This window comes from Hyperolius riggenbachi, chromosome 4 (genome assembly GCF_040937935.1).
Source record: "Hyperolius riggenbachi isolate aHypRig1 chromosome 4, aHypRig1.pri, whole genome shotgun sequence".
Taxonomy (NCBI): domain Eukaryota; kingdom Metazoa; phylum Chordata; class Amphibia; order Anura; family Hyperoliidae; genus Hyperolius; species Hyperolius riggenbachi.
In genome coordinates, this window is record NC_090649.1 from 380,935,800 (window position 1) to 380,960,741 (window position 24,942).

At 42.1% G+C, this 24,942-nt stretch overlaps 1 protein-coding gene across 2 annotated transcripts in view; it reads left to right on the forward strand.

Annotated features, from left to right (window-relative positions):
- Positions 1–24,942, forward strand: part of TTC27 (tetratricopeptide repeat domain 27) — a 564,428-nt gene that overhangs the window by 61,708 nt on the left and 477,778 nt on the right. The window contains exons 1-2 of one of the 2 annotated variants that reach the window (XM_068232110.1): positions 4,948–5,202; positions 9,352–9,542. In XM_068232110.1, coding sequence (XP_068088211.1) covers positions 9,458–9,542 — 85 coding nt within the window. In that variant the 5' untranslated portion in view covers positions 4,948–5,202; positions 9,352–9,457. Of the gene's footprint in view, positions 1–4,947; positions 5,203–9,351; positions 9,543–24,942 lie in introns of those variants that run through there. The other variant, XM_068232111.1, reaches the window with a different exon arrangement.

Genomic DNA, 24,942 nt, shown 5'->3' on the forward strand with positions numbered 1-24,942 from the left:
CAAGAAGGGGATGGGGAACAGTGTGTTAAGGATTACTACTATTCAAAGCATCTATAGAAGTGATTATTACCAGCACAGGACCAATAGAGAGCTAATACTGTGATAGAGGGTGGACCCTTAGGGGCCCCTCTTGCCCAAGGGCCCCGGTGCGGTCGCTACCTCTGCACCCCCTATTGCTACTCCCCTGCATACTGGGCACTATACTAGCCATACTGGGCAATATACTAGCCATACTGGGCAATATACTAGCCATACTGGGCACTATACTAGCTATACTGGGACACTATACTAGCTATAGTGGGCACTTTACTAGCTATACTGGGGGACTACCTACCCATACTGGGCACTTTACTAGCTATACTGGGCACTATATTAGCTATACTGGGACACACTGGGGGGATCACGCAGCCAGCATTTCCTACCCCCGGCTTATATGGGGTCAATCATTTTTTCCTCGCTTTTCAGGTAAAAGTTGGGGGGTCGGCTTACATGCGGGTCGGCTTGCTTGCGAGTGTATTCGGGTATGTTCAAATCTACTTTTTAAGTTTTAACTGTTTTATTGTTTTTGCTCAATGACACATTCATTGAAGTATGCCAGAGCGAAACTCTATAAATTATTGACCCTTTTTATCTCTTTCCTGCTCTCAGAAGCCATTTTCTGCTAGGAAAGTGTTTTATAGTTGGAATTTCTTATCAATGAGGATCACACTGTAGTCACTTCCTGTCTGAGTCAGGGCTGGGTCAGCCACTTACATACCTGATATTTAACTCTTTCAGGCAGAGAAAGAAGCCCCAGGTAAGTTCAATATTGCATTTTTTTAGGTCTGTTCAGTGTTCCTTTATCAGAATTTCATCTGGAAATGCAGTACAAAAATCGCATAGAAAAATGTACAAGAAAAAACTGTTTGCATGTTGTAGTTGGAAACTGCCCTAAGGCTCAGGATACAAGTGTAAATCATTTAGCAATCTTGGAATTTGGAAGGCAAGCCATTATGGGGAGCTTAATCACTGCTGGGGAGAAATGATAGTTCATACATGGCTGTGCTTTGTTTTACAATAGCCCCTCAATGCACAGGTACTCCTTGTTTGGCTTTGGGGTTCCTGTCTCAGGGCCCTTTTTAACCACAAACATTTCAGGCCATTGGCTGGAGTGTCATTGGTCCTGGGTTGCGTCATGCCCCTGGGTTAAGCCCCAACCCTAATGAAGCCCCACCCCATGGGTGTTTGATCACCTGCTTCTGCTGCGTGTGTGCAACGGCAGGAAGTATGGTGTCCTGAAGAGCAGCAGCAACAACAGCCCCTGGAGAGCAGACATCACATGGTCTGGATAGTGTAAGTTAAATGCCGCCTCCTTGTGCCTCATTTCCCATTGTGGCACCTTCTGTCCTCCTTTGTGCTTCCTTAAGTCCCCCTGTGGCACCTCTGGTGAGGCCAGTGAATAGGGGCAAACAATGCACTTTGGTAAAATAGGCAGAAATAATAAGCAGCAATAATAGCAGCGAAAATCGGAAATTTGGGCACCCGGAGGCTTCCGATGAAACAGCACCCAAATTTCCGATCATTAATGCTAATTACAGCTTGGGAGGGCGGGGGGGATTAGGGGGTTAAGGACTAGGCTCCTCAAATTGTGGGGGAGGTTGACAGGTAGCTGCCACCGGGGGGCTTTAAGAGTAGGGATGGTCGCTGGATTACGCGGAATTAAGATTTCCACGATTCTGGACGGAATTTGGTGATTCCGGTTCTGTTGCGACGGAACGGAATTGCTATATCACTATGGTGGAATTTCCATGGAAAAATGTGGAATTCCGCGGAATTCTACGGAATGCAAATTTTTTTACCACCAAACTAATTTCTGCCTGAAAATAAGAATTTCTGCTCAGCAAGCTTCCATTTTCCACCCCCTCCTCTCCTCAACTTCTCCTCCCGAGGAGGAGGATCTTGTCTTCCAGGGAATTGTAGGATGTCAAAAGCCAGCTCACATACATTGGCCAGGGATCGAACCCAGATCTAGTGCTTGGAAGGCAGCTCTCCTCACCGCTATACCCCCACCAACACCACATGCTGAAGCCAGCCTAGCATGTACCATTATGATATATCCAAGAGAAAAATAAGCTTGCTTCGGGATTTGTAGGATGTCAAAAGCCAACTAACATACATTAGCCAGGAATCAAACCCAGGCCTACCGCTTGGTAGGCAGCTATCCACACCATTATACCACCAACACAACACACTACAATGCTACTTTTAATTACTGGGGGCTTCTTCCAGCCCCATAAGCACGGATACGTCCCTCGCCATCCTACCACGGCCCTCCACTTAGGTAGAGTGACCAGACGTCCCGGATTGCCCGGGACACGTCCCGGATTCGGGGTCCGCTGTCCCAGGCTTAATGAGGTCCCGGGAAACGTCCCGCTTTCAGCAGCGGGACGTCCCGGCCTCGGGACTCTGGCCACTCTCTCCTCAATGAACTGGCAGCGGCGTCTATAGACGCCGTGCCAGTTCATTGCCCGCAGCCCCGCTCCAGCCTCCTCTTCCGGTGTCTGTTTCCGACACCGGCAGGCGAGCAGGGCTACGGCAAGATGGCTGCCGAAGCCCTGTACTGGAGACCTATTTGTGTCACTAGTACAGGGCTTCGGGCGCCATCTTGCCGTAGCCCTGTCAGCGCGGGAGAGAAGAGCAGGAGGAGGAAGACGGTCCCGGGACGGAGCAGCGCGCCAGAGGCCGGACACTTCTGCCAGGTGAGTAAATGCTTTCTTTTCCAGGTGAAATGTTTGCCCGCATTGTTTCTTTTCCAGGTGAAATGTTTGCCCGCATTGTTTCTTTTCCAGGTGAAATGTTTGCCCGCATTGTTTCTTTTCCAGGTGAAATGTTTGCCCGCATTGTTTCTTTTCCAGGTGAAATGTTTGCCCGCATTGTTTCTTTTCTGGTGAAATGTTTGCCCGCATTGTTTCTTTTCTGGTGAAATGTTTGCCCGCATTGTTTCTTTTCTAGTGAAATGTAATTGTTTGCCCGCATTGTTTCTTTTCTGGCGAAATGTTTGCCTGCAGTGCGTTTCTTTTCTGGCGAAATGTTTGCCCGCAGTGCGTTTCTTTTCTGGTGAAATGTTTGGCCGCAGTGCGTTTCTTTTCTGGTGAAATGTTTGCCCGCAGTGCGTTTCTTTTCTGGCGAAATGTTTGCCCGCAGTGCGTTTCTTTTCTGGCGAAATGTTTGCCCGCATTGCGTTTCTTTTCTGGTGAAATGTTTGCCCGCAGTGCGTTTCTTTTCTGGTGAAATGTTTGGACGCAGTGCGTTTCTTTTCTGGTGAAATGTTTGCCCGCAGTGCGTTTATTTTGTACTGACATGTTGCCCGCATTGCGTTTATTTTGTACTGACATGTTTGCCCGCATTGCATTTATTTTATACTGACATGTTGCCTATTGCGTTTATTTTCTGGTGTTCGGGGTAACTGTTACTGCATTTATTATTTAATGGTCATAGATGGCTATGTTTGCTGCTTTGTGGTTACGGTATACTATTAGCATCACACAGTTTCTGCACACCCATGATACAAAGTCTCGTTTGTCCACATCATGGCGTAAACACTGCTTTCTTATGCCTCGCTGTTACATCATTACGTTAGCTCCGCCCATACAATGTCATGGCCACGCCCATTTTTTCGGCGCGGCGCAGCCCCCCTCCCCGGTCTTCGCCGCTGCGTGCTCCTCACTCCTTCCCACTTTTCGCCGCGCGCCGCCCCCCCCCCACACCCCCCCCCCCCCGTCCCAGGTTGGACCCACAAAAATATGGTCACTCTAATTTAGGGGCAATCAGCCCCGGTATCTGGCTTAGCCACGTCAGTTGGGGTCCTCTGCGCATGAGCGGACCTCCTCTGACCACAACTGACGAGACTGAGCCAGATACCGGGGGCTGATTGCCGCTAAACGGAGGACTGCGGGAGGTCGGTGAGGGACGCATCCATGCTTATGGGTCTGGAGGAAGCAAAAAACTTTGCGGGGCTGTCTCTGGTACACTTTAAGCACGGGCTATGCCGCCGGAAGGCACCGCTCAGGCCCCGCTGGGCCGATTTGCATATTTTTTTTTCTGCTACACGCAGCTAGCACTTTGCTAGCTGCGTGTGCATGACGATCGCCGCCGCTACCCGCTGCGCCGCAGCCGCCCCCCCCCCCCCAGGCTGAAGGGATGCCGCTGAGCAGCGGCTATCATATAGCAAGACCTTGTCTCGCTACATGAAAAAAAAAACGGCTTTGCTGCCCCTGGCGGATGTTGATACACCGCCAGGAGGGCTAAGGGCCAGTTCACATGGGTAACTGCTGGTGGCTTGTTTCGCCACGGTTAGATGCTTTTCCACTACCATTACATGACCCCTAGGGGATACAGAGCCACAAACGCAGCCAATGCTAGAAGCTATTAGCAGCGTCTTGAAGAATTCCATTGACCGTGACGCTTCTCTAATTCACAGTAAAGCCTTGAGATAATTGCTCCCATTTATCTCAGTGCAGGATGCAGTTGATGCCAACAGTAAATGACGGGAATGGCCACCAGTAGTCACCTGCCCTGTGTGAACCAGCCCTAAACTGCAGATGTGCCTGGTTGACACGTTTCAATCTTTCCTCACCAGCAAGCTGCTCCTGTGTGGACAGGTCACAGACTAGTCATTCCAGCCCTCATCCTGTGTCTGTCATCTTTACAAGTTGAGCTAAAGGGAAGGGGGAGGAGAGAGAGAAACACTATATGTGTGCAGTTAGTTCATTTTCCTAAACAAAACCAGAAGCTAAACTCCTACTGTTCCCTCAGCCAGGCTTCCCTAACCTGAGCTCCACACTTCACAGAAAACCGCTATGCACTGCAGAGCCAGCTAGTTCGATATACGATACACGCCCTCTGGCGCATAAACTACACCTCCCAGAATCCTTCGTTTTCAGGCTGAAATGCAGGCAGGGACTTGTAGTTCATAGATAATAACACAGATTTATTCTCATTCATTCCAGGCAGAGTTAATTGTAATATTATCTCCGTCTGTGTGGATAATAATTGCTTTTTGATCTGAATGTGAAGGGAGACCGTGGAGAGGTTAACAATCGTGTAAGACTCACACGGAGCTGCATGCCCAGCTCTACTTCTCTCCTGCCACATGACTGCTCCCAGAATGCACCGGGCGCTGTGATGGAAGCCTTCTGATGCTGGGGCAGCACATGTGTGCAGGTGAGGAGGGCTGCTACTCAGGGGCTTGCGCTGACTACTGTAATATTGTGTGTATATTACTCATGTGTTAGCATCTTATTGTCATCTGCTCGTGCTTCTGTTGAGTTATGTGCTTTATTCTTGCGTATGTTATTCAGGTACACATCACATTCAGAGGAGTATATAATGTCATTTTCTATTACTGGAAACTATATTGTGTTTTTATCACTGGTCTAATAATAATAACTGTTATATGTGGTGCGGAAGTAATGCGCAGGATCCGTGGAAACAAGCCCTGCTGCAAAGCTCTGGTACACAGACAGGGAAATGTTTCTTTCTCTTCTACCTCCTCCTCTTAGCTCAGTTTGTAGAGCTGTCAGGCAAATGCTGGAATGATACATATATAAACAATTGTCACTAGCACTGTTTAGGGTTCACATATAGGAGTACTGTAAGGGGGGAAACAAAAAAAGAGTTGAACTTACCTGGGACTTTTAACGGCACCCCACAGACATCCTTTGCCCGTGCCGGGGCAAAACAATCCTCCTTCCTGGTTACTGCGTGGCCATGGACACGCGTGTCCTCGCTCCTGCTGACTTCGCCAGGAGCTTCCTGCGCATTACGCGTATTGTGCCTGCGCAGGAAGCTCCCGGCGACGTCAGCAGGATCGAGGACGCGAGCGGTCAGCTACGCGCAGACGCAGTGTTCCTTGACATTAATGTTGCAAAAAACAGGAAATGAGCTGCGGTGGAGACCGGATGAATCATTTTGTCCTGACTCGGGCACAGGACGGCTGCGGGGGGCGGTTAGAAGCCACAGGTAAGTTAAACTCTTTCCCCCTTACAGTACTCCTTTAACTTAAAGAGAACCTGAAACTGGTATACGAGGGATGCCATATTTATTTCCTGTTAATTCCAGTTGCCTGGCATATCTGCTGATCTGTTTGGCTGCAGTAGTGCCTGAATCACACCAGAAACAAGCATTCAGCTAATATTGTCAGATCTGGCAGAAACACCTGATCTGCTGTATGTTTGTTCAGAGTATGTGTCTAGAAGTATTAGAGGCAGAGGATCAGCAGGACAGCCAGGCAACTATTATTTTGTTTTGCTATTTTTTTTCAGTTTATTGATGAATTTATTTATTTCAACAATTTTGTGTTCCAGTCTTTTATTTATACGCAGATAGTCTACCAGGTCTTTATTCTGATATATTTTGGTGAATTAAGACTAAAAGGATACCTGAACTGACACGTGACATGATGAGATAGAAATGTGTATGTACAGTGCCAAGCACACAAATAACTAGGCTGTGTTCCTTTTTTTTCTTTCTCTGCCTGAAAGAGTTAAATATCAGGTATGTATGTGGCTGACTCAGTCCTGACGCAGGAAGTGACTACAGTGTTACCCTCACTGATAAGAAATTCCCCTTTTTATTGCTCTCAGAAGCCATTTTCTGCTAGGAAAGTTTTTTTTTTTTATAGTTGGAATTTCTTATTAGTGAGGGTCACACTGTAGTCACTTCCTGTCTGAGTCAGGACTGAGTCAGCCACTTGCATACCTGATATTTAATTATTTCAGGCAGACAAAGAACAAAATGAACACAGCATAGTTATTTGTGTGCTAGGCACTGTACATACCAATGTCTTTCTCATCATGTGCCATGTCAGTTCGGGTATCCTTTAAGAATTGGAGGGCTAAAATTCTTGAAAAAAATGTATCGCTTTTAGACCCTTTAAATCCAGACAGAAATGCACCACCAGGGGGGTTAATGGAAACGCAGAGGAATGCATTTAAATTTGTTACTGTATTTTAGTCCATTGGTTAGGGAAATTAATAAAAAAAACGAAAATGTGAAATGCACAAAAAACTTGTTAAAAACTCGAACGCACCAAAAATGCAGCAAAAACAAAAACCCACAGTGCATGTTTATTTTTTTTTTCCACTACAGTGCTGCCCATAATGATTCATACTCCTGGCAAATTTTTACTTTGTTACTTTTATTCAACCAGCAAGTAATTTTTTTGACGGGAAATGACATAGGTGTCTGCCAAAAGATAAGAAGACGATGTACAAGAGGCATTATTGTGGGGAAAAAAAATTCTCAGCTTTTATTTACATTTCAGCAAAAAGTGCCTGTGAGGATATATGTGGTGATGATGATATGTACGGTAATATGCGAAACATAGCAGCCATATTGTATCTCGTGCAAGCCATATTTTCACCTTTTCTGCCTGTGTCAAATGTGTAAGTCTGCTCAAAGCCAGCTGGCTTCTGGGTAATTGGACACCGGGCTGCTAATGTGAGTTCCTTATGTGAATGTAAATTAACTCTGCATTCAGTGGCCAGCAGGAAAAGCTACCATTGTCTGCATTTAAATAGATCATTACGTTGGATAGGCAAATGAACCTAGACATTCAATTAGGGACTTTCTACCTAGCCTCTAATTAGGAGATGGCCAATTAGTCAATAGCCAGTCAGGTCCCTACCTTTGATCTGCTATGAAATACTGTCTCATGTGTATTTTGCTTTGTCACCTGTAACTTGTAGTACATAAGTCTAGAGTGCCATAACAAGGAAACAGGTAATTAAATAACAACCTCCGCTTTTGTCCTGCATTCTGAAAAGGTGTTGCATTGCTTTTGAACTTTGTATTCATGTAGACAGCTACATGTTGACCAAATATACAATCCGGACTGAGTCTAGACAGTGGGAAGCTATAACAGGAATGCTTTGAAGTTGCATATCACAGAAAGGATATGACACGCGTTATGTGCTGTCACACCGTATCGGGCCATAATTGACCTGTGTATGGATGGTAGGGATGAGTGAGTGAAATAAACAAGTCTGACAAGCGAATAAGCCACAATCTTGCTTGGCAGTAGACAGTGGCTGGAATTAGCAGGGGCTAAACCAGAACTTTGCACCATGCTAGTCAGAAAGTCTGACCGCGTACGTATTGTCGCATCAACTGCGAGTTGGGCGCTAGGAGAGACGAATGAGGGCTCTCCCTGCTGCCGCAAAACTCCCCGGCGGCGTTAAATACTATTCCCTCTCCAAGTTGTCGCAACTCAGAGGGAAGATGTCATTCGTGGTCCGGCAGCCACCGGAGCTCCGAATTTCCCTTACATTGCAGCTATGGGGCTGCGAAACCACCTGCTTCGAGTCTGACCTGCCCCATGCACTTTCTGGTTTGACTCCAGTTATTTAGAGCAAATATTTCATGCAGTGTTGAATTTTAAGCTTATTTCCATTACTCAGTTTAGTTTTATTAAATTTGCATGCAGGTGGGGAGTTGTTGCTTTGATTGCTGCCTGTACTCTTATACAAGGAATTATAGGCATTAACGAGAAGTGTGACAACTTTCTACAACCTTTAGAGCAGGTGGTAAGGTTGAATAAAATGCATTTTTATTCCAGGGCTGTGGAGTTGGTACAAAAATCATTGACTCCTCAGTTTCTGAAACATCCCACTCCAGGTACCCAAAATTACTCCGACTCCTTAGTCTAAGGCTTCTTGCACACCAAGACGTTGCGTTAGGTGCCACGTTAAGGTCGCATAACGTGCACCTAACACAACGTATGGTGCTGCAAGAGCCGACAGTAGAGTGAGCCGCGTTAGGCGGCTCGATTCCTATAATGTCTCCCAGAGTGGCGCTGATTGGCCAGCGGGACCACGTGATGCGGAGCGAGACACTCCGCATCACGTGGTCCCGCCGGCCAATCAGCGCCCGCCAGTGCAGTGAATATTAAGTAGCCATGTGCGCGGCTACTGTAGCTGGCTCTCCCCGCCTCCTCTCCGCCCCCCACTGCGCATGTGCAAACAGTCTAACGCGGCTATAGCCGCTCCAACGCCGTAGCATGCTGCACTTTGCGGAGAACGTGCAGCGTTACATGTAACGCAACGTGGGCTGTGTGAACAGCCCACTTGTGTTACATTGCTGTGCGTTGGGGGAGCGTTACAGGCGCACTAACGTGCGCCTGTAACGTCTTGGTGTGTAAGCAGCCTAATACTTATCAGGGTTGTAGAATTGGAGCAAAAATCATCCGACTCCTCAGTTTATGAAACCTCCTACTTCAGATACCAACTCCATAGCTTTGATATATTCTATATATTTGACGCACTGCAAACACAGTACAATACCAATCACCTTTAATCTGTTTTTATGTTGCAGAATTTCTGGGCGCATTGAGGAACCATCAAAGACTTTCTGCTTTTTTTTTTTTTCTCTCCAAATCTCACTTTGCATTTGTCTGAAACGCGGATAGTCTTCAGTCTGAATGTGGACCACCGTGGAACTTGATGTGCTGAGGGGCTTTCAAACCTCGTCGCACATACAGCAGTGTGAGGCCGAAGTCAAGGCTGGTAAGAAGTAGAGTACGTTTACACTGTGTATGAGACGGAAGTGTGATAAGAGCAGTGTTTTGACTTGTGCGTCCATATTCGTTTACCCTTACTACATATGCTACATTTTTTATAGATACGTTTTTGTTTATTTTTTATGTTATTTGATTTTAGGAGACCAAATGCTTATTTATAAACTAAGAACTTTTTTAACCTCTTGAGGACAACAGGTTTATACCCCCCCTTGTGACCAAGCCATTTTTTTTTTACAATTAAGCACTTCACAGATTTAACAGTTTTTGCTTGGCCAAACAACTTACCACCCAAATGAATTTTAACTCCTTTTCTTCCCACTATTAGAGCTTTCTTTTGGTAGTCTCTAATTGCTGCTGCGATCCTTATTTTATTTATTTTTTTTATTAACCACCCTGGCGTTCTGATTAAATCGCCAGGGTGGCTGCGGGAGGGTTTTTTTCAAATAAAAAAAAAACTATTTCATGCAGCCAACTGAAAGTTGGCTGCATGAAAGCCCACTAGAGGGCGCTCCGGAGGCGATCTTCCGATCGTCTCCGGCGCCCAGAATAAACAAGGAAGGCCGCAATGAGCGGCCTTCCTTGTTTTGCTTATATCGTCGCCATAGCGACGAGCGGAGTGACGTCATCGACGTCAGCCGACGTCCTGACGTCAGCCGCCTCCGATCCAGCCCTTAGCGCTGGCCGGAACTTTTCGTTCCGGCTGCGCAGGGCTCAGGCGGCTAGGGGGGCCCTCTTTCGCCGCTGCTCGCGGCGAATCGCCGCAGAGCGGCGGCGATCAGGCAGCACACGCGGCTGGCAAAGTGCCGGCTGCGTGTGCTGCACTTTATTTGATTAAAATCGGCCCAGCAGGGCCTGAGCAGCGACCTCCGGCGGTGTTGGACGAGCTCAGCTCGTCCAGACCGCTCAGGTGGTTAATAAAAGATTACTTTTTCTGAAAAAAATAAAACATCTGTATTTCTTTGATTCCCTCGCCCCCCAAATTAGCACTAGATAGCGATACTTACACTACACTACCCATACATAGGAATCAGCCTATGATGGGATTACATTGTGAGCCGTTAGGAGGGAAGTTAAGTGACAAGGCTGTCACCTGTACAGCGCTGCTCTAGATCGCAGCGCTGTACACGTTTATTAGCTTTTTTTAATGTCAGCTTTCCAGCTCCGATTGCGGCTGGCAGGCTGATCGCCGCGTCCCGATCTGTTTACAACAGTGCTCGTTCCCTGCTAATCTTGCGAAGAGCAAGGTTATGCCAATTGGTGTTAGGCGGACCTCAGAGCGCCACTCTCCCACCACTGATCGGCGTGAGGTGATTTTGGGGAAGGTTTATATCTTTATTGATGTTTTACTTTATTCCATGGTTTATGGTAACATTTGCATTCTTTAGCTATAGCTTGCTCGTAGTTAAAGAGCAGTTGGAGGCAAATTGTGAACTTAATTTTGCAAAATACAAAAAGAAAATTTGAGGGCCAGCAATAGTGTAGTAGATTCAAACAAGTGGTATAAGGTGAATAATCACGGGAAAGGTACTCACAGAGGTGGGTTACCACATAGGCAACCATTGTAACAGCAGGTGGTGAGTTTGACCAGAAAGTCGGTCTCTGTAGACAAGAGAGGAGATGGGGTAACACCTCTTCACCAAGGGTGGACTAGACTCACTGAATGGCTGGTTTAATAGAGGCACCAGTACAGAGTAAAACAAATTATCAGTAAAATTCAATTTATTCGTAGCTCCAACTTTATACTGCGTTTCACGGGTCCAAGGACGCCCCCTCATGCCATTAAAGGAGCACTGAGGTTTAGCAGTGACCTGTATGAAGCGCTCTTTCACTTGCAGCATGCTGCCTTCCCTACATTGTTAATGCATTTGTCTCAGTTATCAGTTTCCCCAATGCTGCCACATTGTTCTTTGAAATCGGCTAATCTGTCTCTGGCAAGAGACTCTGTTTATTCAATATAAAAAAAAGTAATAAAAGTGCATTCACATTCAATAAAATCATATGCGCATGTAAAATCAAAGTTGCCGGGTGGCTGACATTGTCCTGCACACTCTGTCCTAAGTCCTAAGCATCAGGGGCTGATGAGTTCTGAGGGGCTGATGATTTTTTATATTGAATAAATGGAGTTACGCTATGTAAGGATGTGTTTGAGCCTAGTGATTGAGAACTGATTCCTGTGAGAAGATAGAGAGACATCTGATCTGCAGTGAATACTCTATTGCTGGTCTGTGGTCAGTCAGCCAGTTTACCTGGTGAACGGTTCTTTTGTATATTGGTGATTGGGATCAAAAATGGTGTATAGTAGTGCATGTGCATGGTGTTATAAGGAGAGGTAACAACTGGAGTCACTAATACTGCACCATAAGCGCTTCTTATTTTGGATTTTCTGATGATCTGTCAGGACAAGGAGCTGAGATTGTGAGGCGATCAGTGGATGTTTTAAAGAGAACCTGTACTCTAAAATTCTTTCAATAAAAAGCAAACCATTCTATTCATTATGTTCTCCTGGGCCCCTCTTTGCTGTTTCTGCCACTCCCTGTTGCAATCCTGGCTTGTAATTGCCAGTTTTGGGCAGTGTTTACAAACAAAAAACATGTCTACTAACCAGCATGTGATAGGCTGAGAGAAGCTCAGTCTGTGACTCATACAGAGCCTGGAGGGGTCATGGAGGGGGTGTGTATAACTTCTACCTATCGCAGCAGAGCAGCACATGCCTGCCTGAGCCAACAAAGCTGACAAAGAGGATTAGATTCTATAACAGAGATATTACAGCCACTGTGCAACTAAGAAAGGCTGCAGTAAGACAGACCACATTAAAACAGGTATAGGAACTTAAAGGGGAACTGAAGAGAGAGGTATATGGAGGCTGTCATGTTTATTTCCTTTTAGACAATACCAGTTGCCTGGCAGCCCTGCTGATCCTCTGCCTCTAATACTATTAGCCATAGCCCCTGAACAAGCATGCAGCAGATCAGGTGTTTCAGTGGTTCAGACTTATAAGTCTGATCTGACAAGACTAGCTGCATGCTTGTTTCTGGTTTTAATCAGATACTACTGCAGAGAAATAGACCAGCAGGGATGCCAGGCAACTGGTATTGATTAAAAGGAAATAAACAGGACAGCCTCCATATACCTCTCTCTTCAGTTCCCCTTTAAAGGATACAAGAAATAAGGCTGAAAAATTTGTTACAACATCTCTTTAAGCACTTATTGGTCAGCCTTGAGATCTGGTGAGCGACTACTTCACATGTCAATAGTGGATCACAATCTAAGTCGTTCAGTGTGGAGGAGGACTTTTATGAAAATTATTGGAACTTTGTCTGTCCCTTTATGTGGGAGCGCCTACACACCAAACATTTACGGTATTTAAAATTTAACTGGGAGAACTCTACCTAGAAGTGTGGCGAGCCCAAAAGGTTTCTGATTGTGTAATATTAGGAAGCAGCGCAATTATATTGAATACAAAGAATAGACAATTATCAAGAGACATTCATCAATAGACTATAGACTATCATCAGTAAATGATAGGCAATAGATGATCATCAATAGATAATAATCAATTGGCAATTATATTGACGATTGTCTATTTTCTATTGATGATTGTCTATAGATGATTGATTGTCTATTGCCTCTTTATAATTGTCTATTGATTATTGTCTATTGATGAATGTCTATTGATTGTCTATTGTCCATTGATGATTGTCCATTGATGATTGTCCATTGTTAATTGTCTATTGTTTATTGATGAATGTCTATTGATGATTGATTGTCTATTGCTTATTGATGATTGTCGTCTATTGATTATTTTCTGTCTATTAACCACTTTACCTCCGCCCGTACGAATTTCTCCGTCCCTTTTTCCATCCTTTAACCCCCAGGGACGAAGAAATCCGTACTTTCCGCGCTCCTGCCGCTGCCCACGCTCCCGCTCGTAAACACGCCGCTCGCCCGGAGATCAATGAACGGGAAAATCCATTCCCGTTCGTTGATCTAAGCCCCGCAATGATCCGCTGCTCTCCGATGAGCAGCGCGATCATTGTGAAAAAAAAAAACACTTACCCAGCCTCCTAGTACTTCAAGAGTCCGGAAGGACGCTTGGAGGCCGCATTAAACAAAAAGTTACTGTGGCCTTCTTGTGGCCAAATAGTAAAACTACACCCTAAACATTTTTCACATACAAATAAATTACTTTTACACAAAAAATTAACTCATTACCTCCCACACTCCCCATTTTATTTTTTTTTGTAATTAAATTTTTTTTTTTTTTAAAATTTACAATAAAAAAAAATACATAAATAGTTACCTTAGGGACTGAACTTTTTAAATATTTATGTCAGGAGGGTACAACACTGTTACTTTATAAACTATGGGCTTGTAATTAGGGATGGACGCAAAACTGAAAAAAATGCACCTTTATTTCCAAATAAAATATTGGCGCCAAACATTGTGATAGGGACATAATTTAAACGGTTTTATAACCGGGACAAAAGGGCAAATACATTTCATGGGTTTTAATTACAGTAGCATGCATTATTTAAAAACTATAATGGCCGAAAACTGAAAAATAATGAATTTTTTCCCACATTTTTCCTATTTTCCCATTAAAACACATTTAGAATAAAATAATTCTTGGCATAATGTCCCACCTAAAGAAAGCCTAATTGGTGGTGGAAAAAACAAGATATAGTTCGTTTAATTGTGATAAGTAATGATAAAGTTATAGACCAATGAATGGAAGGAGCGCTGAAAGGTGAAAATTGCTCTGGTGGTCAGGGGGTAAAACCCCTCAGTGGTGAAGTGGTTAATTCGCTATTGATAATTGGCTACTGTTTATTAATTATTGTCTATTGATGATTGTTGATTGTCTATTGATGATTGTCTATTGTCTATTGATTGTCTATTGATGATTGTGTATTGATGATTGTCTGTTGTGTATTGATGATTCTCCATTGATGATTGACTATTGTCTATTGATAATTGTCTAATGTCCATTGCTGATTGTTTATTGATAATTGTGTCTTCAGTAAATGTTTCTGAATTAACAAACATAGGGCAAGCACCAGTCAAATTGTAAAGCTTCTATAATCAATATATATCATGTAAGTTATGTGTGCAGAAGGGAAATGTTCAGAACTACAACAACCAAAATAAAGACTTTTCCCCCCTAAAAACACACCACAAAAGTTAACAAGATAACAAAAAGCTTTATTGTATAACAATTAGGTTCCAATGATAAAATCAATAAAAAATGTAAGATCCAGGATAACACACCATAAATAATCATAATATATACACATGCAATGAATGAGCTTCCATCTGTAATCAATATGAATACCAGCCGCTGAATTCAGCAAGCTAAAGTGCTAGTGCTATTACTCAAAGTCCCCCCCCAAAAAAGGGGCTGTGAAACTAGATACAGTGAAAAAACAGGACAACCCAATGAAGTGGTGAGAGCGTGAAGAAGTGAAGGGAGTTGCAATGCAGACCATGAGAAGAGTGATAGGAAGGCTGGACAACTCCAGCTGAGAGTGCCCGTAGCAATGTGACCAGTGCCGAGTGAAAAGGCTTACCAAAGTCAGAGGGGTACACTGGAAGCGCAGTGTGATCCGGAAAGAGCCTTGGCACTGGTCACATTTCTACGGGCGCACTCAGCTGGCGTTGTCCAGCCTTTCTATCACTCTTCTCATGGTCTGCGTTGCAATTCCCTTCACTTCTTCACGTTCTCACCACTTCATTGGGTTGTCCTGTTCTTTCACTGTATCTAGTTTCACAGTCCCTTTTTTATTGGGAAGGGGACTTTTCGAGTAATAGCACAAGCACTTTAGCTTGCTGAATTCAGCGGCTGATATTCATATTGATTACAGTTGGAAGCTCATTCATTGCATGTGTATATATTATGAATATTTATGGTGTGTTATCCTGGATCTTACATTTTTAATTGATTTTATCATTGGAACCTAATTGTTATACAATAAAGCTTTTTGTTATCTTGTTAACCTTTGTTGTGTGTTTTTTTTGGGGGAAAAGTCTTTATTTTGGTTGTTGCAGTAAATGTTTCTGCACCAATGTTGTTGGATGTGCGGGGATCAACTTTGGAGTAACAAGCTCTTGCAGACACTCCACACGATCTGCACCATCAAAAGTCCATCTTTATTAATCAATCCATAAAATACAGGATAAAAACAGCATGGGTAAGTATAGGATGATGTACAGGCATTTCGGACTATTCCAGTCCTTTGTCAAATCATCACGAACCCACAGTCATGATGATTTGACAAAGGACTGGAATAGTCCGAAACGCCTGTGCATTGTCCTATACTTACCTATGCTGTTTTTATCCTGTATTTTATGGATTGATTAATAAAGATTGACTTTTGATGGTGCAGATCGTGTGGAGTGTATTGATAATTGTCTGTCGTCTACTGATGATTGTCTATTGATGATTGGAGATTGTCTATTAACAAAAGTGGGGACACCGAGAGCCCAATATAGTGTAGTAAGCAAAACAATAGGTTGGAATTGAAAAGTATATAGTGTATATACTCACAAAAATGGGTTACCTCCTAGGTAACCACTGTACAGGCAGGTGAGGAGATTAAACCTGTCCTCACTCAGGATTAAGTCGCTCTCTGTAGATCAGGAAAAAAAGAGATGGGGAACGACCCCTCCACCAGGGGTGGATATTGGTAATATAAGAGCGAACAGAGGCGCCAGCAGGATAAAAGGTACTAAAAAGTTTAAAATTCCTCAGGAGGTGGTGGTGGACTCGCCTCCTTGAAGTAGACAATATACTGTCAGCTTGTTAACAGGTTTATTTATATACTCCAGACAACCATGCAACGCGTTTCGCAGGTATATTCCTGCTTCCTCAGGCAATAACAAATAGGAGTACATGCAGTACAGTTTCAAGGTCACGATAAGCGCCTCTGTGACTATTTATTCTCTATTGTCTATTGATAATTGTTTGTCTATTGCTGATTGTCTATTGATATTTGTCTATTGTATATTGATTGTCTATTAATGGTTATCTATTAAGATTTTCTAAAAAAAACAGTATGCGCTTAGGAAGTCCACCTGATAAAAAAGATTGCACACATGGTTCGCGTTCTCAAAAACTGCCTGTGTAAAGCAATATATGGTAAAACAATCAAACTAAGATCGTGCGCACAGTCTCAAGATAAAGAGATACACTATCTCACAGTCTGTAGCCCAAGAAGATCCAAACATCGTCAAGGCTGGGTTCACACTGTGATAGATCGACACTTGTTGTCTGTCGCTCTCTAGATCCAGACTCTCACGTCATATGCAATAAAAAACAAACAAATAGCATCACAGTATAACTGCCAGGACCAATCTCCAAACACCTTTCCTCTGTGTCTTACTCTGTCACCAAAAACCTCCACCAGTGCAGGAACGCTCCCCCCCCCCCCCCATGTGTCCGCACTCACCCTAGAGACCTCCAAAATATCCAGAGGCAGGAATGACCGTGTTGGGGGTATAGATCCAGCAGCAGATATTCAGAAGAGTGACATCTGAGTAAGTTACTGCAAATGCGGTTAGTGGAAAAAAGGCATATAGTATACAGTGATAGTCCCCGGGAAACCACTCAAACTGATGCCGCCTCAGGCCCAGTCCCTGCACTGGTGGAGGTTTTTGGTGACAGAGTAAGACGCAGAGAAAAGGTGTTTGGAGATTGGTCCTGGCAGTTATACGCTATGTGATGTTGTCTATTGATGATTGTCTATTGGTGATAGTCTATTGATGAATGTCTATTGTATATTGATTGTCTATTAATGGTTATCTATTGTCTATTGATTGTGTATTGATAATTGTCTATTGTCCATTGCTCATTGTCTATTGATAATTGTATATTGTCTATTGATAATTCTATATCGTCTATTGAGAATTGTCTATTGTCAATTGTCTATTGATGATTGTCTATTGTCTGGTAATGGTTATCTATTGTCCATTGATGATTGACTATTGTCTATTGATTATGTATTGTCTATTGCTGATTGTCTATTGATGATTGCCTATCATCTATAGATTATCGTCTATTGATTGTCTATTGTTTGATGATTGCCTATTCTCTATTAGATTATCTGTCTATTGATGATTTTTTATTGTCTAGTGATGATTGTCTATTGAGGATTGTCTATTGATGATTGCCTATCGTCTATAGATGACTGTCCATTGATGATTGTCTATTAATGATTGTCTATCGTCTATAGATGATGGTCTATTGATGATTGTCTATTGTTTATTGATGATTGTCTATTCTCTATTGGATTGTCTGTCTATTGATGATTTTCTATTGCCTATTGAGGATTGCCTATTGAGGATTGCCTATTGTTTATTGATGATTGTCGATTGTTGTCTATTGATGATTGTGTGTTGTCTATTGATAATTGTCTATTGATGATTATCTATTGTATATTGTCTATTAATGGTTATTGATTGTCTATTGATGATTGTTTATTGACGAGTGTCTATTCTCTATTGGATTGTGTATTGTCTATTGATGATTTTCTATTGTCTTGTGGTGATTGTCTATTGAGGATTGCCTATTGATGATTGTCTATTGATTGTCTGTTAATGGTTATCTATTGTCTATTGATTGTCTATTGATGATTGTGTATTGATAATTGCCTATTGTCCATTGCTGATTGTCTATTGACAATTGTATATCATCTATTGATGATTGTCTATTGTCCATTGATTGTCTATTGTGTATTAATGATTGTCTATTGATAATTGTATATCGTCTATTGATGATTGTGTATTGTCTGTTAATGGTTATCTATTGTCCAATGATTGACTATTGTCTATTTATTGTCTATTGTTTATTGATGATTATGTATTGTCAAATTGATGGTCTATTGATGATTGTTTGTTGATAATTGTCTATTGTCTATTGCTGATTGTCTATTGTATATTGATTGACTATTGATGATTGTCTATTGTCTGTTAATGGGTGTCTATTGATGATTGTCTATTGTTTATTGCTGATTGTCTATTGATGATTGTTGTCTATTGATGATTGTCATTTGTCTATTGATGATTGTATATTTTCTATTGATTGTCTATTGACTGTACTTTAAAAAAAAAAATTATTTTAGGCCTCCAATTTTTCAAGTCATAACTCACCAAAATATGCCAGAATAAAAGCCTGGTAGACATTCTGCATATAAATAAAAGACTAGAGCACACATTTGTTGAATTACATTTATGAATAATCTTTTTTTTTTTTTTTTTTTTTTTGTAAACTGCACAAATAAGGCAGGCTGAGAGTAGTCAAAATCCAGGCAAAAATCGGTAACAGTAAGGCAGAAGCACTTCGCTCAGAAACAGTTGGGAAACGAATTACTATATAGTCGTCTTGTGCTTTCAAATTAGCTTATCTACCATCTCTGCCATGGCAGTCAGGTGACACAGAGGAGAGATCAAATTACAACTTGTGATTAGAGGCAAATGAGGAGGAATTGGACACACTAAACTCTATATACATGCAGGCTCTGTGCCCCCTATGATACAGAAAAATGTGCATATTCACCAATAAAACATCCATAGCCTTTTGGATACATGAGACAGGCTATGAGATTCTGTATCAGTACGATATACCCAAATTCTGCATCACAGCCATGGAGAGACATATTTTTCAATGTTTTTGTCTTGCCATCTTCAGGGCCACTTTAAAAATGTGGCCCGCCCCCGCCCTTGGTGACGTCACGCCGCACTGATAGGCCGCCGGGTCCTTGGAAGAAGAGCAGGGCTATGGGGATTCTGTTGGCCAGAGAATAAAGCAGAGACCCGGGGAGAGCCACGGAAGATGCTGGAGTTCCGCTGCGCAGCGCAGATCGCCTGCGGGACTCCAAAACTCATCAGAAACCAGGTCATTTGCTAGCCCAAGCTGAGCTCGGGGTTAACGCTCCCAGCTATATTCTCCCACCCCGAACTCGGGCTTATCACAAGGGAGGCTACGGATGTTCATAACAGATGGGATAGGACATGCACAGACAATTCTCGTAACATGCAGTTAGTTCATGTGCAGTCATATCGGATGGAACACACACAGTGTGTGTGTTTCTTCCTTTAAAAGTGAACAAAAACTCACTGAAATGTTAAATCGACTTCTTCAAATATTTGAGTTTAACTTCAGGATGACCTGAATTCAAACACCAACACTACTACTTAGATCTTGACTGGTGTTCAGTGCGTTTGCACTCACGCATTTCCTCCTCCCCAGCATGGCACTTTGTATATATACGTCCCTCTGACCTTCATCTATGCTGTACTGATTGAGTTAACAATACATACCTGTATACTATGATCTTGTTTTAATGTTTGTCTTTGTTCATGAGTTATTGAATGTTTGCTTTTTTTTTTTTTAAACAAATAAAATAAAAATGCAAGAGGCTTGGTGATGAGAAATTTGGAACCTTTTATAGTATTCTCATTCAGGATGATGGTGCCAGGCTTGGATGGCCAATAAGGTTCAGCTTTCTAGCCAGTTCTTTGTTTTTCCCCAAAAGCAGACATCACCTTTATATAGATTTAAAATTGCTGAGCAAACCACTCTCAAAACACATGTTCACATCAAGCTGGAACACTGACAACAATAAAAGCAACGGAGTTGTCAAAATGGAGGATCTTAGTTTGCAAAAAGACTTCACTATCTTTTGTACTCATCTAGTTTATCCCTTTGCAGTACCCACCTAAAATTGCTGACATTTGGCACTAATAAAATGACTTATGTTGTTTTCTTTCAGCCAACATGGAACATGCATTAATATATTTCTTTCAGCCAACATGGAACATGCATTAATATATTTCTTTCAGCCAACATGGAACATGCATTAATATATTTCTTTCAGCCAACATGGAACATGCATTAATATATTTCTTTCAGCCAACATGGAACATGCATTAATATATTTCTTTCAGCCAACATGGAACATGCATTAATATATTTCTTTCAGCCAACATGGAACATGCATTAATATATGAAATAAAGGGGATTTGGAGTCAGAGATATCTTAAATGTAGTGAAGGATTTTCTTTCCAACACTACAGAAGTGGATGGGAGGACAACCTAGGTAGTCCGATCCACTGCATGTAGTTGGAATTTAATCTGAACCCTTTGAGGTTTGGCAAACACATTAGTAAAATGAAATCCTTGAATTGTTTGCAAACTAGATTATACCTTGTACCATCTCTGTAGGAAAATGTTAATCAGACAAGGCTTTCCTTCAATCATATTTCACTGTGTGCTGAAAAGGGAGATGAGACAGATGGAAACATATGTGCAAGCACTTTCTCAGCTCTGAATGACGTCAGGTGGGCCGCTGGAGGAGAGAATAAATTATGATTTATGTCAAACACTGCAGTATGATTTACTGATTTCTCTCAGTATAGGAAACACCACCATATTCTGTATACATTATGGAAGGCATCCATATATTTTGAAACAAGACAGAATGTTAAAAACTAAGAAGCTGTTTGACAAGGCATTAACTGGGCAACATCCAGAGTTAATTAGTATGGCCGTTCAGGTGGAAGTACATATAAACATACTCCTCTGCAGCAGGCAGATATGGTGATGCCTATAGTGTTTTTGTCTCCCGTGGGTAGCACATCTGCTGTGTGCATGGGTGCTGTGCATTACAGTGGGCTTTGTTTCTTCTCTGAGATGACCTAATTTATTGGTACAGGAAAATAGAGGCTGTTAAATACTTTTTGGAGTAATCATTTGAGATTATCCCTGTGAAATTCTTGTTCTACTCCACTCTTGTTCTGATGAGCAATGAGTTATGGATTTTTCTTGTTACCCAGCACCTTGCTAAGTCTATTCCAGGCAGAGTACAGACCTGGCTCCGCTGGTATGCTGCAAAGCCACATACTAGGAGTACATGTTGGGGTCCAGGTGGTGCCGTTAGTAAAATATAAATAAATTAATTTACATTGCCGATATTTTACTATGCTCTACCTGGCACCCATTCTCATTGGAACCGTCCCCTTCTAGTGCCTAAAACTAACCCCCTCCCCACCTAATACCTAACATTAATCCGTGCCTAAAACTAACCTTCTCCTCCTAATTCCTAACACAAACCCCCGAAGCCCAAACTACCACTTGGTGTAGCCAATAGACTACGATCAGCTACAAGCATTCTTTCCTGAGTAGTAGTCGACCATCAGGCAGGTTTAGGTAGTAAACCGTAATTTATCTGGCAGATAATTGGTAGATAATGTTAAGTACTTGGACCACCTAACGCTAATATTTCAGTTTTCTCAAGTCATCGCAGGACAGCATCCACGATAGATCTCTGTCCATTCTCATCTGGACAGAAAGTAGGATAAAATATTAACATTTTTCAAGTTCTCACTTTGCTACGTCTTCATTTATTTTTCTTCCTACTACTTTCTTTTGGTAAAGTTGCTCTTTAACCACTAACCAATTGCCGCTTTGTGTGTGTGTATATGTATGTGTATATGTATATATATGTATGTGTATATGTATATATATGTATGTGTGTATATATATATGTATATGTATATATATGTATGTGTATATGTATATATATGTATGTGTGTATATATATATATATATATATATATATGTATGTGTATATGTATATATATATATGTGTGTGTATATATATATATATATATATATATATATATATATATATATATATATATATATATATATATATATATATATATATATATATATATATATATATATATATATATATATATATATATATATATATATATATATTACCCCTAATAACGAAACAGGGCTTTTTATCGCCTGCTGTGAGAATGCGCAGCTCTGAAGCTTGGCACGGCTATAGCCGTAATGCTATAGTCTGCACCCTGCACACGGTGTAATGATTGACGGACCCTGAATGGTTTTTAACAGTGGAGCCGGTGTCAAGGAATTAGAGTCGGGGTGATTTTTGGGTGCCTGGAGTGGGAGTTCCAAAAAATGCATCAACTCCTAATAAATTTTGACTGTAGTTAAAATGTTTTTTTTTTTTCTTTTTAAACTCCCTTTGCTCATGATATCAATTAATTTGATATATTATTAAATTTGGGTTTAGTGACTACAATTTAAGTTATACTACTGTACTACTGTAGTATTCTCTACTTATGCACTCCCTGCAGGGCTGTTGTGAATCTTGTGCACATTGAACACAGACCTGTTGTCAGTTACTGGTAAACCTGGTTCAGATCGTGTGTGAGGGTAGAAACACACTAGGCAGAATCACATATGCGATTTTCATAGAGCATAGTGGAAAACGCATACGTGATTCTGCCTAGTGTGTTCCTACCCTGATGAAAATGTAATAGAGGAAGAATCCCCTCATTTTCCTACAAAGGACCTGCACATAGATCTACCCACAGTTTGCTTGCCTAGGACCTAATGGATATTCATTGTTCCTGTCTGCACCATGTGCTTGTACTCTTACCAAGGACTAGTTTTGATTTCTATTTAACAGCTACTGTGCAGATATATTTTTAGGTTTAAGTGCTTATTTGATGTACATAAAAAAACACCAGAGATACACTAAGGCCTCGTTCACATCTGCTGCGTTGAAAAACGTGTTAAAGCGCATGGTAAAAAACGCATGCGCTTGTGCGCGCTTTAGTCCGCGTTTCTATGCGTTGCGCTGCGCTTCTTTAAAGCACGTTTTGCTTACTGTAGCAGCAGCAGTTGTCAATAAAACTTTGTTTTTGTATGTAAATGTATTTTTTTTCTCCAATTAGGGGTAAAAAACGCATGCGCTTCTATGTGCTTGTACACGCTTCTATGCGCTAAAAAAGCGGACCCATTCACTTGCATTACTGTGCGCTTTACAGCTCAGCGCACAAAAATGCATGCAACACTACGTTTCTGTAACGCTGCTCAGCGCAGCGCATAGATGTGAACCGGCTACATTTAGTTACATGGAAAAATGAATACCTTGCTGATCGCTCAGGGCAGTGCGCTGTGGAAAGCGCACAGAAACGGCCCTGATGTGAACGAGGCCTAAGACTTGGTTCACACATAAAAAGGTGTCCTGTCCTGTTTTGACAGTTGGCATCAGATTTGCATGTTTCTATGGATGTGTTCACACATAAATCTGTACATTTCCGTCCCGGTCCAGTCTTGTCAGTTTTATATGTGTTTCTATTGGTGTGTGAACTCTCCAGGTGATGGGATGTGCACTACGCCCCCACCAGTGGAATTACCTTGGCCATCTAACGGAGGATGCAGGCAGCCTGGGAAGACAGGGAGGGATCAAACAGCCTGAAAGAGGGCAGGTGTGCATATTTTTTTTGATCCTACTGGTCTCAGGTTTCCTTTAAGTATTCGAAAAGATCCCTCCATCAAAAAAAAAAATTCTGGCAGTTCCCCCAGGCAATGCCACGTGATTCAGAACTGTGCAGGTGCATGTTCTGTACCGTGTGTGGACAGCAAAAGTAAGCGCTCACCCACACATGCCTTCTTTCACTGTGCATGTGTAGTTTGAAACTCATGCATATGGATACAGATACACTCTGGGCGGCTCAGATGAGCTTCCAGGAGGCTGGGGAGATAATAGGACCAGGTATGGGGAACAGGAGCGACCCCTAGGAAATTGAGGAGCATCTGGAGACCGGGAGGAGGCAATCTAGCCCACCATGGATATCATTCAGTAATATTTTCCCTGATTCAGGGGTACTTAAAGAGACTGAAATTAAGTTAATTTTATCCACTAATGCATCATAAGTCTCCCATGGTGTGAGTATGGATAACTGCAGCTCTGTACCCAGTGATCTCTTGTATCATTATTCTGTAACAGGAGAGGAGACTATACTATGCCTGAAAACAGGCATTGGTGATGGTCCTTTGCTTTTCATTTATGGCAGGACAGTATGAATAACCTGCAATTATCATTTATCTGAGAAATAATATTTACACTGCGTAATGGTACATCCCTGCACATTCCAGTACTTATAAGTACTTAGAGATATTTGCAGTAAAACTTGCGATCCTAAGTCACATTTCAGATAAAACTGCTCTTCATCATTATCTTAAATGGCTCCAAGACATTCCTCTTTTATAGTTCCATTTTTCAAGGCACAATACTTGAGCCTGAGTCAGGCAGTTGGATGTGAATTATGGTCACACATTATTCTAGGGCTCTAGAATTCATCATAATATTATATTTTCTCAGTTGACCCTGGAGACCGTCGTCTTGTTACAAAGTATCCTTTTGGAGCAAGTGTGTAACAGTCACAGGCTGATTAATATTTTTAGGCTATTGTATTGCAGCTTTATAGGATAATGATTTTTTTTATTATCTATGAGTCTTGGCAGCTGTGTAAGTCCCTAAGCACAACTTTTTTTTTTTTTTTTT